At 42.1% G+C, this 16,852-nt stretch overlaps 1 protein-coding gene across 4 annotated transcripts in view; it reads right to left on the reverse strand.

Moving 5' to 3' along the window:
• Positions 1-16,852, reverse strand: part of LOC118935839 (chromatin remodeling regulator CECR2) — a 216,767-nt gene that overhangs the window by 4,437 nt on the left and 195,478 nt on the right. For 3 of the 4 annotated variants that reach the window (XR_008993900.1, XM_057492554.1, XM_057492555.1), the window contains 2 exons: positions 8,465-9,875; positions 1,195-1,306 (listed from right to left, as the gene is read on the reverse strand). Coding sequence is in view for 3 of the 4 variants with exons in the window: in XM_057492554.1 (XP_057348537.1) it covers positions 1,195-1,306; positions 8,465-9,875 (1,523 nt within the window). In the remaining variant the exon portion in view is untranslated. The remainder of the gene's footprint in view (positions 1-1,194; positions 1,307-8,464; positions 9,876-16,852) is intronic. The other variant, XM_036932493.2, reaches the window with a different exon arrangement.

A 16,852-nucleotide genomic window follows, 5' to 3' on the forward strand; every position in this document is an offset into this window, starting at 1 on the left:
AATCAAACAAGAGCTGTACATGTTCCTCTATGTCTGGAAAAATGGCCTGATTTTGTTTCACCAGTTTACTGCCAGAGGGTGGGTACTGAATTCTGGACCTCTGGATTCAGACTCCAGCCCCGTCACACAGGGGGCCAAAGAAAAGTTTAAATGAGATAAGGCATGTTGGAGCTCTTAGCACAGTGCCTGGCATGGAAGCAGCCCCTGAAGGCAGCTACTATCACAGCCAGACCCTGGGCAACGTGGGGACACAGGCACCAAGCCCCTGCTCAGCTGAAGTCCATGTATAATTTTTGATTCCCCAAAAACCTAACTACTAAAAGCCTACTGTTGACTGGAAGACTTACAAATAACATCAACAGTTGATGAACATGTATTTTATAGGTTTATAGGTATTATACACTGTATTCTTACGACAAAGGAAACTAGATATAAGAAAATGTTTTTTTCAAATTGTCTCTAAAAAATCTCCAAAACGTTTTCTAATAAATTTGTTGAAAAAACTGGAGGTTAAATGGACCTGTGCAGTTCAAACCATGTGGTTCATGGTCAGCTGTGCTTTAAAAGGTGACTGACTAGCATCTCAAATAAAACGGGTGAGGACATGCCAGATAAGGTATTGTAACAAAATAAAAGCTGGTAACACATAACATGGGGTGGGCACAGGGAAGGCAGTATAGCACAGAGAAGACAAATAGTGACTCTACAGCATCTCACTACACTGATGGACAGTGACTGTAATGGGTTATGTGGGGGGGACTTGCTGATGGGGGCAGTCTAGTAACCACAGTGTTGCCCATGTGATTTTATATTAATGATACCAAAAAAAAAGGTGGGTTTAGCTTTGCACAGGTAATGAAGAACACCACAGAAGCTTGGGGGAGGACACCAAGGAAAAAAAAAATAAAATAAAAGCTCATAGTCATTTGGGAGTAATACCCAAACAGCTGGTTATGGTAACAACAGGAAAGGGTGCGGGAGGGACAGCAGAGCGAGAGCTCTGGGCCTCCACACGGCAGGGCCAGCTGGGAGCATGGGGCCATAGGGACCCTCCCAACCACACCACTGAAGCAGTTCCCAGGAGAAGGTCCTGTGTCAGCAGGACACCCTGCAAGATTTTTCAGAACGGAGATGAACTCACGCTCACCCTGCCGCTGGGAGGCAGCAGCACCCTACCCTCCGGTAAACCCTCACCTGCCCAAGAGGAAGCACCGGGGGCGCACGTGGTGACAGCTCCTCCTGGGGTGGCGCGGGCGCCGGGGCCTCAGGGAGGGAGGGCAGGGACTGCGCTGGGTGCATTTGCATTCTGCAGCCAAAAGACAGGAACAGAAAGAACAAACAAAGACAGTCATTACAAAAGAAAAGCAGAGCTTTCACATGAACAACTCAGGCAGATCCTGGCTCACTTATCCAGACGGCCTGACTTGGGAGCCTCAGTCCTGGGAGGCACTGACAGACACTGCACACCGCCAGGTGTGAGCTGACACCCCCTGTGCAGTGCTCCTGACAAAAATGTCCAATCTGACTGCAAACGTGCGGAAACACAAGCAGCAGCAGCAACTGGGACACTGTGCAAGAGAACTGGCCAGGGGTCTTTAAAAAACAAAAGGAAAATGGAGTAAATGTTGTAAATGAAGAGATTAAAGAGACTTGAAACCAAATGTAAATACAAGAACACTGAATGGATCCTGGATATAAAATAAAACAAACATAGCTATGAAAGACATTTTGGGGACAAGTGGAGAAATTAAATAAGGACTCTGTATTTTCCTGGGGTGATAACAGTTTGAGACTGAGCTCCAGGAGAAATGTTCTTATTCTTGGGGGCTGCATGCTCAAGTACTTAGGGATTAAAGGTCATGACATATACTTGTCAATGGTTTAGAAGTCAAGCACTGAAAAGAAACAAAACATAACATACTGAGAGGTATAAAATGAGTAGGTAAAATATCCAGTCGGGCAGGGTCTGGCGGTGAGGTCTTCAGCTGGCACTGGGAGGGGTACAATCGGGCTTCATAACTTTAATATAAACAACTTTGATCTAACCATCTTTTATATATAATTAGCTTGAAGACTTCCTGGATCACAGATTGCCTTGCTGGGTCTTAAAAACGTCATTATTTATCAGAATTCTCTGGGGACAGTATTAAACTTGTTCCAATTCTGGATAAATCTCATCTCTTCTCTCAATAATAATGGAAGAAATGAGAGACAAGGAGTAAAACCATTATGTACATCTTCCAAATACCCAGGGTCTGAAATCTGTTATCTTGGCCAGTGTCTGACCTCAGTAGCAGTGCAGAAGCCCTTGCTAACAGCTCTCAAACTACAACTATCAAGTTTCCAATATCAAAACCTAACTAGACAGTCATTTAAATGTCAACTCACTTTCGGGAGGGAAACAAATGCCACAGATAAAACTGGTCTCTAAAGCTAATACAGGCACACTTCAGAGATATTGCCAGTCCATTCCAAATTACTGTAGTAAAGATAGTGTTGCAATAAAGCAAGTCAGATGAATTGCTTTTGGTTTCCTAGTACAGAAATGTTCTGTTTATGCTATACTACAGTCCAACATGTATGCAGTTATATCTAAAAGAATAATGTACACACCTAAATTAAAAAATGCGTTACTGGGGAGTAGCCAAGATGGCGTCATGAGTAGAGCAGCGGAAATCTCCTCCCAAAAACATAGATATTTTTGAAAATACAACAAATACAACTATTCTGAAAAGAGAGACCAGAAGATACAGGACAATAGCCAGACTACATCTACAATTGCAAGAACACTGCGCCTCATGAAGGGGGAAAGACACAAGGTGCAGCCTGGCAGAACCCGAGCGCCCCTCATCCCAGCTCCCAGCGGGATGAGAGGAGTCGGAGCGGGGAGGGAGAGGGAGCCCAGGACTTCTAAATACCCAGCCCTAGCCATCTGCACAGGAGCACAGACACACACAGTGCGCAAGGTGCTGGATACTAGGGAATGAATGGGACAGTAAAATCTGTGAGTGGGTCCCTGCAGCCGGCACCCCTGGGACAAAGAAAAGAGAGTGCTTTTTGAAAGTCTTAAAGAGACAGGGACCGCACAGCTGAACAGAAGCATCCCAGCACAATCAGCTCAGCAGCTGGGAACCCGGTGAAGCAGGGCGCCCTAACACCCTGGGTGGCAGTGCAGCTCCGAGGCCCCTCAAGGTGGTAAACAGCCTCCCACCCATTCCCACTATGGTGCGGCCCTGCCATAGCGGAGTGGCAGCCTGAGAGCAGCCACACCCATAGCAACCCAGCACGGAGCTTCCTTTACAGCAGCCGGGCAAGAATCAGAGGCCCGGTCTGTGCACAACTGCCCAGCACAAGCCGCTACAGGTCACCGTTCTCCCAGGAGAGGAAGGCCACAAACCAGGAAGAAGGGACGTTCTCCCAGCTGACACGTGCCAACTACCCACGACTATCTCTATTGCCATGAAAAGGCAGAAGAATTTGATACAGACCAGATTAACCCAGACAGTCTCCCCTGAAAAGGAACCTGGGAGAAAGACATAACCAATCTTCCTGAAAAAGAATTTAAAATTAAGGTCATAACCATGCTGATGGACTTGCAGAGAAATAAGCAAGAGCTAAGGAGGGAGAATAGAAATAAAACAAACTCTGGAAGGATTTAAAAGCAGAATGGATGAGATGCAAGAGGCCATTGATGGCTTAGAAACCAGAGAACAGGAACACATAGAAGCTGACGCACAGAGAGATAAAAGACTCTCTAGGAATGAAACAGTATTAAGAGAACTGTGTGACCAATCCAAAAGGAATAACATCTGCATTATAGGGGTAACAGAAGAAGAGAGAGAAAAAGGGATAGAAAGTGTATTTGAAGAAATAATTGCTGAAAACTTCCCCCAACTGGGAGAGGAAATAGTATCTCAGACCATGGAAGTACACAGAAGTCCCCAACAAAAGGGATCCAAAGAGGACAACACCAAGACACATAATAATTAAAACGGCAAAGATCAAGGACAAGGACAGAATTTTAAAGGCAGCTAGAGAGAGGAAAAAGGTCACCTACAAAGGAAAACCCATCAGGCTATCATCATACTTCTCAACAGAAACCTTACAGGCCAGAAGAGAATGGCATGATATATTTAATGCAATGAAACAGAAGGGCCTTGAACTAAGAATACTATATCCAGCATGAGTCATTTAAATATGAATAGGGGATTAAACAATTCCCAGACAAGCAAAAGTTGAGGGAATTTGCCTCCACCTCTACAGGGTATTTTAGAGGGACTGCTCTAGACAGGAGCACTCCTAAGGCTAAATAGATGTCACCAGAGAAAATAAAATCACAGCAAAGAGAGCAGACCAACCAAATACTAACTAAAGGCAAAAAATAAAATCAATTACCCACACAAGCAGTCAAAGGAAACACAAAAGAGCACACAATAAAACACCCAACATATAAAGAATGGAGGAGGAATAAGAAGGGAGAGAAATAAAGAATCATCAGACAGTGTTTTAACAGCTCAAAAAGCGAATTAAGTTGGACAGAAAGATACTAAAGTAGATAAACTTGAACCTTTGGTAACCACGAATCTAAAGTCTGCAATGGCAATAAGTATGTATCTTTCAATAAACACCCAAAATGTAAATGGACTGAATGCACCAATCAAAAGACACAGAGTAATAGAATGGATAAAAAAGCAAGACCCATCTATAAGCTGCTTACAAGAGACTCACCTCAAACCCAAAGACATGCACAGACTAAAAGTCAAGGGATGGAAAAAGATATTTCATGCGAACAACAGAGAGAAAAAAGCAGGTGTTGCAATACTAGTATCAGACAAAATAGACTTCAAAATGAAGAAAATAACAAAAGATAAAGAAGGACATTACATAATAATAAAGGGCTCAGTCCAACAAGACGATATAACCATTATAAACATATACGCCCCCAACACAGGAGCACAAGCATATGTGAAACAAATACTAACAGAACAAAAGGAGGAAATAGAATGCGATGCACTCATATTAGGAGACTTCAACATGCTACTCACTCCAAAAGATAGATCCACCAGACAGAAAAAATAGAGAATACTAATGAAAACCTATATGCTAACCAGCTGGAAAACCTCAAAGAAATGGACAACTTCCTATAAATATACAACCTTCTAAGACTGACCAAGGAAGAAACAGAAAATCTAAACAAACCAATTACCAGCAAAGAAATTAAATCAGTAATCAAAAAACTACCCAAGATCAAAACCCCTGGGCCAGATGGATTTACCTCTGAATTTTGTAAGACATACAGAGAAGACATAATACCCATTCTCCTTAAAGTTTTCCAAAAAATAGAAGAGGAGGGAATACTCCCAAACTCATTCTATGAAGCCAATATCACCTTACTACCAAAACCAGGCAACGATCCCACCAAAAAAGAAAATTACAGACCAATAACCCTGATGAACATAGATGCAAAAATACTCAACAAAATATTAGCAAACCGAATTCAAAAATACATCAAAAGGATCATACACCATGACCAAGTGGGATTCATCCCAGGGATGCAAGGATGGTACAACATTTGAAAATCCATCAACATCATCTACCACATCAACAAAAAGGACAAAAACCACATGATCAACTCCACTGATGCTGAAAAAGCATTCGACAAAATTCAACATCCATTCATGATAAAAACTCTCAACAAAATGGGCATAGAGGGCAAGTACCTCAACATAGTAAAGGCCATATATGACAAACCCACAGCCAACATCATACTGAACAGCGAGAAGCTGAACGCTTTTCCTCTAAGATCAGGAACAAGACAGGGATGCCCACTCTCCCCACTGTTATTCAACATACTGGAGGTCCTAGCCATGGCACTTAGACAAAACAAAGTAATACAAGAAATCCAGATCAGTATAGTAAGAAGGCAAACTGTCACTATTTGCAGATGACATGATATGGTACATAAAAAACCGAAAAGACTCAACTATAAAACTATTAGAACTAATATCGGAATTCAGCGAAGTTGCAGGATACAAAATTAATACACAGAAATCTGAGGCTCTCCTATACACTAACAATGAACTAACAGTGAACTAACAGAAAGAGAAACCAGGAAAACAATTCCATTCACAACTGCATCAAAAAGAATAAAATACCTAGGATTAAACCTAACCAAGGAAGTGAAAGACCTATACCCCGAAAACTATAAGACACTCTTAAGAGAAGTTAAAGAGGACACTAACAAATGGAAACTCATCCTGTGCTCTTGGCTAAGAAGAATTAATATTGTCAAAATGGCCATCTTGCCTAAAGCAATCTACAGATTCAATGCAATCTCTATGAAAATACCAACAGCATTCTTCAACGAACTCAAACAAATAGTTCTAAAATTCATATGGAACCACAAAAGACCCCGAATAGCCAAAGCAATCCTGAGAAGGAAGAATAAAGTGGGGGGGGATCTCGCTTCCCACCTTCAAGCTCTATTACAAAACCACAGTAACCAAGACAATTTGGTATTGGCACAAGAACAGACCCACAGACCAGTGTAAGAGAATAGAGAGTTCAAATATTAACCCAAACATATATGATCAATTAATGTACGTAAAGGAGCCATGGACATAGAATGGGGAAATGACAGTCTCTTCAACAGATGGTGCTGGCAAAACTGGACAGCTACATGTAAGAGAATGAAATTGGATCACTGTCCAACCCCATACACAAAAGTAAATTTGAAATGGATCAAAGAACTGAATGTAAGTCACGAAACCATAAAACTCTTAGAAAAAAACATAGGCAAAAATCTCTTGGACATAAACATGAGCGACTTCTTCATGAACATATCTCCCCGGGCAAGGGAAACAAAAGCAAAAATGAACAAGTGGGACTATATCAAGCTGAAAAGTTTCTGTAGAGCAAAGGACACCATCAATAGAACAAAAAGGCATCCTACAGTATGGGAGAATATATTCATAAATGACAGATCTGAAATGTCAACTCTGTAAAGGGTTGACGTCCAAAAAATATAAAGAGCTCATGCACCTCAACAAACAAAAAGCAAATAATCCAATTAAAAAATGGGCAGAGGAGCTGAATAGACAGTTCTCCAAGGAAGAAATTCAGATGGCCAACAGACACATGAAAAGATGCTCCACGTCGGTAGTCATCAGAGAAATGCAAATTAAAATCACAATGAGGTATCACCTCACACCAGTAAGGATGGCTACCATCCAAAAGACAAACAACAACAAATGTTGGTGAGGTTGTAGAGAAAGGGGAACCCTCCTACACTGCTGGTGGAAATGTAAATTAGTTCAACCATTGTGGAAAGCAGTATGGAGGTTCCTCAAAAAGCTCAAAATAGAAATATCAGTTGACCCAGGAATTCCACTTCTAGGAATTTACCCTAAGAATGCAGCAGCCCAGGTTGAAAAAGACAGATGCACCCCTATGTCTATAGCAGCACTATTTACAACAGCCAGGAAATGGAAGCAACCTAAGTGTCCATCAGTAGATGAATGGATAAAGAAGATGTGGTACATATAGAGAATAGAATAGTATTCAGCCATAAGAAGACGACAAATCCTACCATTTGCAACAACATGGAGGGCGTTAGAGGGTATTATGCTCAGTGAAATAATCCAGGCAGAGAAAGACAAGTACCAAATGATTTCACTCATATGTGGAGTGTAAGAACAAAGAAAACCTGAAGAACAAAACAGCAGCAGAATCACAGAACCCAAGAATGGACTAACAGTTACCAATGGGAATGGGACTGGGGAGGATGGGTTGGAAGGGAGGGATAAGGGCAGGGAAAAAGAAAGGGGGCACATTATGATTAGCATGTATAATGTGGGGGTGGGGGCATGGGGAGGGCCGTACAACACAGAGAAGACAAATAGTGATTCTACAGCATCTTACTACGCTGATGGACAGTGACTGTAATGGGGTTTATGGGGTGGACTTTGTAAAGGGGGGAGCCTAGTAAACATAATGTTCTGCAAGTAATTGTAGATTAATGATAACAACAAAAATATATAGTGTTTATATATAAAAAAATGCGTTATTACTAAAAAATTTCTAGCCATCATGTGGGCTTTCAGAGTTGTAATCACTGATCACAGATCACCATATCAAATATAATAATAATGAAGAAGTTCGCAATATTGCTAAAATTACAAAAATGTGATACAGGGACATGTGAGCAAATGCTGTTAGAAACCTGGAGCCGAAAGACTTGCAGGATTGCCATAAACTTTCAATGTGTAAAAGACACTGGTATCTGTGAAGCACAATGAAGTGAGGTGTGCTTGTGTGTATCCAGCAACCCGCCAGCATCAACAACTTACATGCTTTTCTTGGTCCTACACCACTGAAGTTTATCTTCATTCCTAAGGTGATTCTTCTTTTTAAAACTAACCGCTATTCTTTTTTATGGTAAAAAAGCAATCTGTGGCAATCTTACCCTGATGGTCTGTACATTTCCTGGAAAGTTCCCCTCATTCTGCTCCCAGGGCCAATTTGTTCCATCATTACAGCTTGAAAGTGACCCAGCTCCTCTTCCTGGCAGCGGTAGATGGGGCTGTCCTGAGAGAGGCCATTGGGCTGGGTGGCTGCCGGATGGTGAGGTGGGGGGGCAGCCACTGGGGAAGCATACGCCCTGGGCTGGAAATGACCAGCCAGCCGCTGAGGCGTGTAAGGAGGCCCTGCCTGGAGCACCACACCGTGGGGAGGGAAAGCGGATGAACCGAATTCCGCCCCTGAACTCAAAGGTGGAGGAGCCCTGTAAAGGTACCCACAGGGGGACAATGAGCTCTGTTGCCTGGTGGCTGCGTTTTGGTTATCCAGGTCCAGAAACTCTTTGGGGCTCTCTGGCCTCTCCACAGATTCATCCAGCTTCTCCTCCGGACCAGGGTTCTGCCCATCAGCAGCAAGCACCTTGGCTGCCACCGCGCCCATGCGGGCTGGGGAGCTTAAGGCAGTGCTCAGTGTCTCGCAGCCCGGCAGGTTAGTCATGGCGCTCTTATCTGAGAAGAGAGGCCCTGGTTGGGGAGGCTGACTGGGTGGTGGCCCACCCAGGCTGCCTGCGGGATGGATATGCCTCTGCCAGTCAGAGAAGCCCCGTGGACACGGGTAAAAAGGAGTCCGTTGACAGTGATGGTAGGAAGGCTGAGGTGGTGGGTACGTATACCTCACTCCTTGGTGTCGATAGCGGGGAAAGAGTCCAGAATGAGAGGTGTTAGGCTGAAAGCCCCTTGTGGGAAAATGTTGTGGATGTGATATGGAAGGCTTTCCTCCCATGAGAGGGCCCAGAGCCTGCAGGCCTGGGCTGCCGTGGTAGTGCACAGGTGAATTCGGGTATTCCAGGCCAGGCATGTACAAGGCAGAGAACTGGCCTGCGGTGCCTCCCATCAAACTGGGGTCTGTGCTGGGAGGTGTGGCTGGGTTCTGTCTGGTACATGGCATGGTTTCTTGCAAAGTTTTGCCCCTGGGGCCAAGTGGTTTTTCTGAACCATTACCACCAAGGCCCTTCCCCTCTGGCCCACAAGGGGCCGCTTCAACAATCACTCCGTTTTCGGGGAGAGACCCTCTATCTGTCAGAGTGGAGAGGTCCCTCATACACCCCTGGGCTGCTGGGCCGGTACAGCTGCTCTCAGAGGACCAGACAGTCTTGCTCTTTGCTGCTTTACAGCTGTCTCCAGGGTCTAGGGCGTCACTTTTGAGCTCTGAGCACTCCATCTCCCTCTCCTGTGGTGAGCTCTGCCTGGGACGGCCGGTCTGCAGGGTTGGCAGTGGGTGAGGTAGCTGTTTGAGGTACACCCCCTCTGAAGTACCAACACTTTGTGGTTTCTCCTCAAGCCTGGGCAAGGGATCTGCTGCAAGAAAAATGGAGAACAAATAACAAGTCAGTAGCTGGAATGATAATGCTGACAGAGGTGGCAACACAACAGGCAGGTAGAGAGGGGAACTGAGGCTGGTGTGGATGTGTGGCCATTCAAGCCTCAGCTAGGGGACATCATGTTGAGGCCCTTGCAAACTCCACTGCATAGACCAGGAGGCAAGACCTGGCACCTCTCCAGCTATTCCTAAGATCCGCCAAAGAATATGCACGTCCTTGCCTCCCTTTTCCTGTGCTGTCACAGATTGGTAAGAGGGTGTGAGATGACTCAAGGCCCAGGACCTCCAAGGATGGCAGTAGGGTAAGGCTATTACTCTATCACTGGACTGCAGCCCAGGCTGGGAAGCTATGAAACAACACAGTAAGATGGGCCAGGGCATGATATCAGGAAGGCTGACTTCTGGTTCTACCCCATCAGGTTATGAGCTCCACAGAAGCAGGGGCTCTGTTTTATTCTCAGTACTTGCACAAAATGGGGACTGAACCTATAGCTGTTAATGAATGAAAATATTCATCTTGTCTGAGGGGTCCTGAAAACCAGATGCTTACAGTATAAAACTCAAAAGGCATCTTTGGCACATTACAGAAATTTAATAAATCCAAACAAATTAATCTGCTAGAATCAAACGCTGAATTACAAAGTCAGAATTCTTTACACCTTGCTACTTTATCAAACCACAAATACAGTCTTATTATTTATTATAATCTTTCAAGTAGGAGAGGTGTTGTCCAGGTGTGGTCAAAATACAATTGTGTTAACAGATCTTAAGGACAAGATGATGGATTCTTAACAACTTTTAAAGCTACTAGGATCTCAGGCTACTGACCTAATAAAGCTGGCAATAAAACTCAAAGTTCGTCATGCGATGAAAATTAAAACCTGCACTTAAATAGGTTGATCCAAGGTTTCATCAGATCACCTTATCTAGTTCTAAAGCTTGGAATCCCAGACACCATTTGCAATCAGCAAATTAGAAAGTCCTGAGAGAGCTGGTGTTCACAAAGACAGCCTATCCATGAAAGAGAGACGAGAGTAAGTATGAGCTCTGGGTCCGCTGTCCATGTCAAGTGGAGTCGCTCTATTTGTGAAAGCCCACTTGTCTTTATTGTCCAGTTAAGCACTGAAGAAAATTACGTGCAATACACACTAGACATTGAGCCTAGACATAAGCATTAACTACACCCAAGTATTCTAATTCCTCTTTCTCATCCAGTTTCAGGTTTAATCCCACAAATGGCATTTCTAAGAAATTCCTTCAAGATTCCCTAGATGATGAGGGATTAAAGATGGTGGCATGAGAGGTGAGACAGAAACCTTCCAAAACCACATATGATATGGAAATATAACAAATACATCAAATCCTAAAAGAGCAACAGGAAGAAGGCTATAGCAGACTGTCTACACCTGGGGAAACCAGCAGACTTCAAGGAGAAGGAAAACATACCAAAGCTGTAATCCAGGGGGGAACACATGCTCACTGGAGGGAGAAAGAGAAATGGAGCAGGTAGGGGGTGGAAGACTAGGACTGCTGAACACCCAGCCCTGGAGATCTGCTCTGGGAGGATGAACCTACATTACACGGTGCTCTGGAGATAGTGGGGTTGGAAATCTAAGATGGGCGGAATACCTGGAGAGACTGAGACTCTTATGTAGCTACTTGTGGAAAACAGGGATCCACATAGGGCTGCTCTGGGACAAAAGAAAGGTGGGCAGTCTGAGAGAATACCCAACAGCGAAAGGGCTCCTAAAGGGGCAACGATTGCACAGAGCTTGCTACTAGGGAGAAAGGCCAGGTGGACAATATTGTCCGGGCACACTCTGCCCAGCAGGTTGGGAACTTTTAGGACCTTCAGGTGCTCCATCCCCCTGGTTGGCTATGTAGCTCTGAGGCCTCCAACTGAGATATGCACACTGCTGCGCCTTCCTCCTGGCTGGCACAGGCTCACAAACCAGCTCCCCTGCCATTATGCCAGGCCAGCCAGAAGGCAGCCCCGCCTATGGCAGCTACAAGTGCAAACCACAGAGCTTTTCCCTGTGTGCTCTGCCCACTGGCCCTGGCAGTAGAGGCAGGCACTGCGGCCAGGAAGCAGGTTAGACCTCTCCTCCTGACAGGCACCAGCGCCACTCCCCTGCGACCCCTGCCATTGCTCCAAGGGATGAGCAGCTCTGGACAGTAGAACTTCTGGGGACTACAGGGCACCATCTACAAAAATGAAACATCAAAGCAACTTCATTCAAACCCAAATCCCACAAAAACCAGAAAGAGGGTCAAATGAAACTGAACTCATCAATATTCCTGAAAGATTCAAAATAAAAATCTTAAACATGCTCATGGAGCTATAGGAAAATATTCAAGAATTCAGGGAGGAATTCAGGAATGAGATCCAAAACATTCAGGAATACAGTATCTGAAATGAAACATACAATGGAGGGATATAAAAGCAGATAAGATGAAGTAGAGGAGAAAGTAAATGAAATAGAAATTAGAGAAGAGGAAAAAGCTGAGGCACAGAGAGGAAGAAGGATCTCTAGGAATGAAAGAATATTGAGAGAACAGCGTGACCAATCCAAACAGAACAATATTCGCTTTATAGGGATACCAGAAGAAGAAGAGAGAAAAAGGGAAAGAAAGTATCTTTGAGATGGTAATTGCAGAAAACTTCCCCAGTCTGGGAAAAGAGATAGTCTCTTAGGCTATGGAGGTGCACAGATTGCCCAACACAAGGGACCTAAGGAAGACTACACCAAGACATATAATAATTAAAACAGTAAATATCAAGGATAATAACAAGAGTATTAAAAGTCAGAAAGAGAAAAAAGATCAAAGACAAAGGAAACCCATCAGGTTATCATCAGACTTCTCAACAGAAAACGAACAAGCCAGAAGGTAGTGGCATGATATATTTAATGCAATGAAGCAAAAGGGCTTCGACCCAAGAATACTCTACCCAGCAAGATTATCATTTGAATTCGAAGGAGGGATTAAACAATTAACAGATAAGCAAAAGTTGAGAGAAGTTACCTTGCACAAACTGTCTCTACAGTGCATTTTAGAGGGGACTATTACAGATGGAAGTTCCTAAGGCTAAATAGCTATCACCAGAAGAAATAAAACCATACTAAATAAAGTAGATCAATTAATTACTAAGCAGATGCAAAATCAAATCAATCAACCCCAAAGTCAGTCCAACGATAGACAAACTGAGTACAGAATATGATACCTAATATATAAAGTATAGAGGATGAAGAAAAGGGAGGAAAAAAAAAAGAACCTTTAGATTAAATTTGTAATAGTATACTAAATGAGTTAAATTAGACTCTTAGTAAGGGAGTTACCTTTGAACCTTTGGTAACCACAAATCTGAAGCTTGCAGTGCCAGTAAGTACATACCTATCAGTAATCTGAATGCACCAAACAAAAGATATAAGAGTTACTGAACAGATAAAAAAACAGGACCTGTCTATATGCTGTGTACAAGAGACTCACTTCAAACCCAAAGACACACACAGACTAAAAGTGAAGGGATAGAAAAAGATATTTCATGCAATAGGGAGCAAAAAGCAGCAGTTGCAGTACTTCTATCAGACAAAACAGACATCAAAGCCAAGAAAGTAACAAGAGACAAAGAAGGACATTACATAATGATAAGGGGTCAATCCAAAAAGACGATATAAGTATTCTAAATATCTACGAACCGAATATATGAGCACCTACATATGTCAAACAAATACTAACAGAATTAAAAGGGGAAAGAGAAAGCAAGGCATTCATTCTGGGAGACTTCAACATACCACTCACTCCGAAGGACAGATCAACCAGACACAATACACGTAAGGAGACAGACACTGAACAACACATCATCACAACAGATGGGCCTAACAGACATCTATAGAACACTCCACCCAAAAGCAGCAGGATACACATTCTTCTCAAGTGCATATGGAACATGACAAGAATAGATCAGATACTAGGCCACAAAAAGAGCCTCAGTAAATTCAAAAGATTAAAATTGTACCAATCAACTTCTCAGAACACAAAGGTACGAAACTAGAATAAATTACACAAAGAAAATGAAAAATCCCACAAACACATGGAGACTTCACAAAATGCTCCTAAATAATCAATGGATCAATAACCAAATAAAAAGATCAAGTAATATATGGAGACAAAGGACAACAATAATTCAAAACTGCAAAATCTGTGGGATGCAAAGAAGGCTGTGCTAAGAGGAAAATACACTGCATTACAGGTACACCTCAGGAGAGAAGAACAATCCCATATGAGCAGTCTAAACTCATAATTAATGAGACTAGAAAAAGAACAAATGAGGCCCAAAGACAGTATAAGAAGGGACATAATAAAGATTAGAGCAGAAATTTAAAAATCGAAAAGAATAAAATAGAAAGAATCAATGAAAGCAGGAGCTGGTCGTTCGAGAAAATTAAGGAAATGGATAAACCCCTAGCCAAACTTATCAAGAAAAAAAGAAAGTCTACACGCATAAACAGAACCAGAAATGAGAAAGGAAAAATCACTATGGACACTACAGAAATATGAAGAATTATTAGAGAATCCTATAAAAATTATATGCTAACAAAGTGGAGAACCTAGAAGAAATGGACAACTTTTTAGAAAAATATAACCTTCCCAGACTGACCCAGTAAGAAACAAATATCTGAACAGACCTATTACCAGCAATGAAATTGAATTAGTAATAAAAAATCTACCTAAGAACAAAACTTTTGGACCAGATGCATTCACCGCTGAATTTGATTAGAAATTCAGAGATGACCTAATACCCACTCTCCTTAAGGTTTTCCAAAAAATAGGAGAGGAGCGAGGACTTCCAAACTCACTCTATGAAGCCAGCATCACTCTAATAGCAGGCAAAGACCCCACAAAAAGAAAACTACAGACCAATATCCCTGATGAACACAGACACAAAAATACTCAACAAAATATTACCAAACCAAATTCAAAAATACATCAAGCGGATTATACACCATAATCAAGTGGAATTCAGTTCAGGGATGCAAGGATGGTACAACATTCGAAAATCCATCAACATCATCCACTACATCAATAAAAAGAAGGACAAAAATCACATGATCATCTCCATAGATGCTGAAAAAGTATTCAACAAAATTCAACATCTGCTCATGATTAAGAAGTCTCAACAAAATGGGTATAGACGGCAAGTACTTCAACAGAATAAAGGTCAAATATGACAAACCCATAGCAAACATCCTACTTAACAGTGAAAGGCTGAAAGCTTTTCCTCTATGAACAAGACAAGAATGCAGAATCGCTTCATTTTTATTCAACATAGTTCTGGAGGTCCTAGCCATGGCAACCAGACAAACATGAAGAAATAAAAGGCATCCAGATTGGCAAAGAAGAAGTTAAACTGTCCCTGTTCGTAGATGACATGATATTGTACATAAAAAACCCTAAAGAATCCACTCCAAAACTACTAGAATATCTGAATTCGGCAAAGTCGTAGGATACAAAATACACAAAAATCTGTTGCATTCTTGTATACTACTGATAAACTAGCAGAAAGAGCAATCAAAAAACAATTCCATTCACAACTGCATCAAAAAGAATAAAATACCTAGGAATAAACCTAACCAAGTTGATGAAAGACCTATACCCTGAAAACTACAAGACACTCATGAGAGAAATTCAAGATACCAATAAATGGAAATACATCCCATGTTCATGAATAGAAGGATTAATATTGTTAAAATGGCCATCCTGCCTAAAGCAATATAGGGATTCAATGCAATCCCTATCAAAATAGCAATAACATTCTTCAACAAACTAGAGCAAATAGTTCTAAAATTCATATGGAACCACAAAAAAACCCCACATAACCAAAGCAATCCTGAGAAGAATAAAGCTGGGGGATTTGCTCCCCGACTTCAAGCTCTACTACAAAGTCAGTTATCAAGACAATTTGGTACTGACACAAGAAGAGATCTTTAGATCAAGGGAATAGAATAGAGAGCCCAGATATAAATCCAAGCATATATGGTCAATTAATATACGATAAAGGAGCCAGGGATATACAATGGGGAAATGACAGACTCTTCAACAATTGGTGTTGGCTAAACTGGACAGCTACATGCAATAGAATGAAACTGGACTATTGTGTAACTCCATACACAAAAGTAAACTCGAAATGGATCAAATACCTGAATGTAAGTCATGAAACCATAAAACTGAAGAAAACACAGGCATAAATCTCTTAAATATAAGCATGAGCAACTTTCTCCTGAACACATCTCCTCAGGCAAGGGGAACAAAAGTAAAAGTGAACAAATGGGACTACATCAAGCTAAAAAGCTTCTGTACAGCAAAGGACACCATCAGTAAAAAAAGGCATCCTACAGTATGGGAGAATATATTTGTAAATGACGTACCCGACAAGGCATTAACATCCAAAAAACATAAAGAACTCACATGCCTCAACACCCAAAAAGCAAATAACCCTATTAAAAAATGAGCAGAGGATCTGAACAGACACTTCTCCAAAGAAGAAATTCAGATGGCCAACATGCACATGAAAAGATGCTCCACATTGCTAATTATCAGGGAAATGCAAATTAAAACCACAATGAGATACCACCTCACACCAATTAGGATGGCTAACATCGAAAAGACAAGGAACAACAAATGCTGTTGAGGATGCAGAGAAAGGGGAACCCTCCTACACTGCTGGTGGGAATATAAACTAGTTCAACCATTGTGGAAAGCAATATGGAGAGTTCCTCAATAAACTACAAATAGAAATACCATTTGCCCCAGGAATTCCACTCCTAGGAATTTACCCAAAGAAAACAACTTCTTAGATTCAAAAAGACATATGCACCCCTATATTTATTGCGGCACTATTTACAAAAAGCCAAGATATAGAAGCCACCTACATGTTCATCAGTAAATGAATGGA

The sequence above is a fragment of the Manis pentadactyla genome, chromosome 14, assembly GCF_030020395.1.
Source record: "Manis pentadactyla isolate mManPen7 chromosome 14, mManPen7.hap1, whole genome shotgun sequence".
Taxonomy (NCBI): domain Eukaryota; kingdom Metazoa; phylum Chordata; class Mammalia; order Pholidota; family Manidae; genus Manis; species Manis pentadactyla.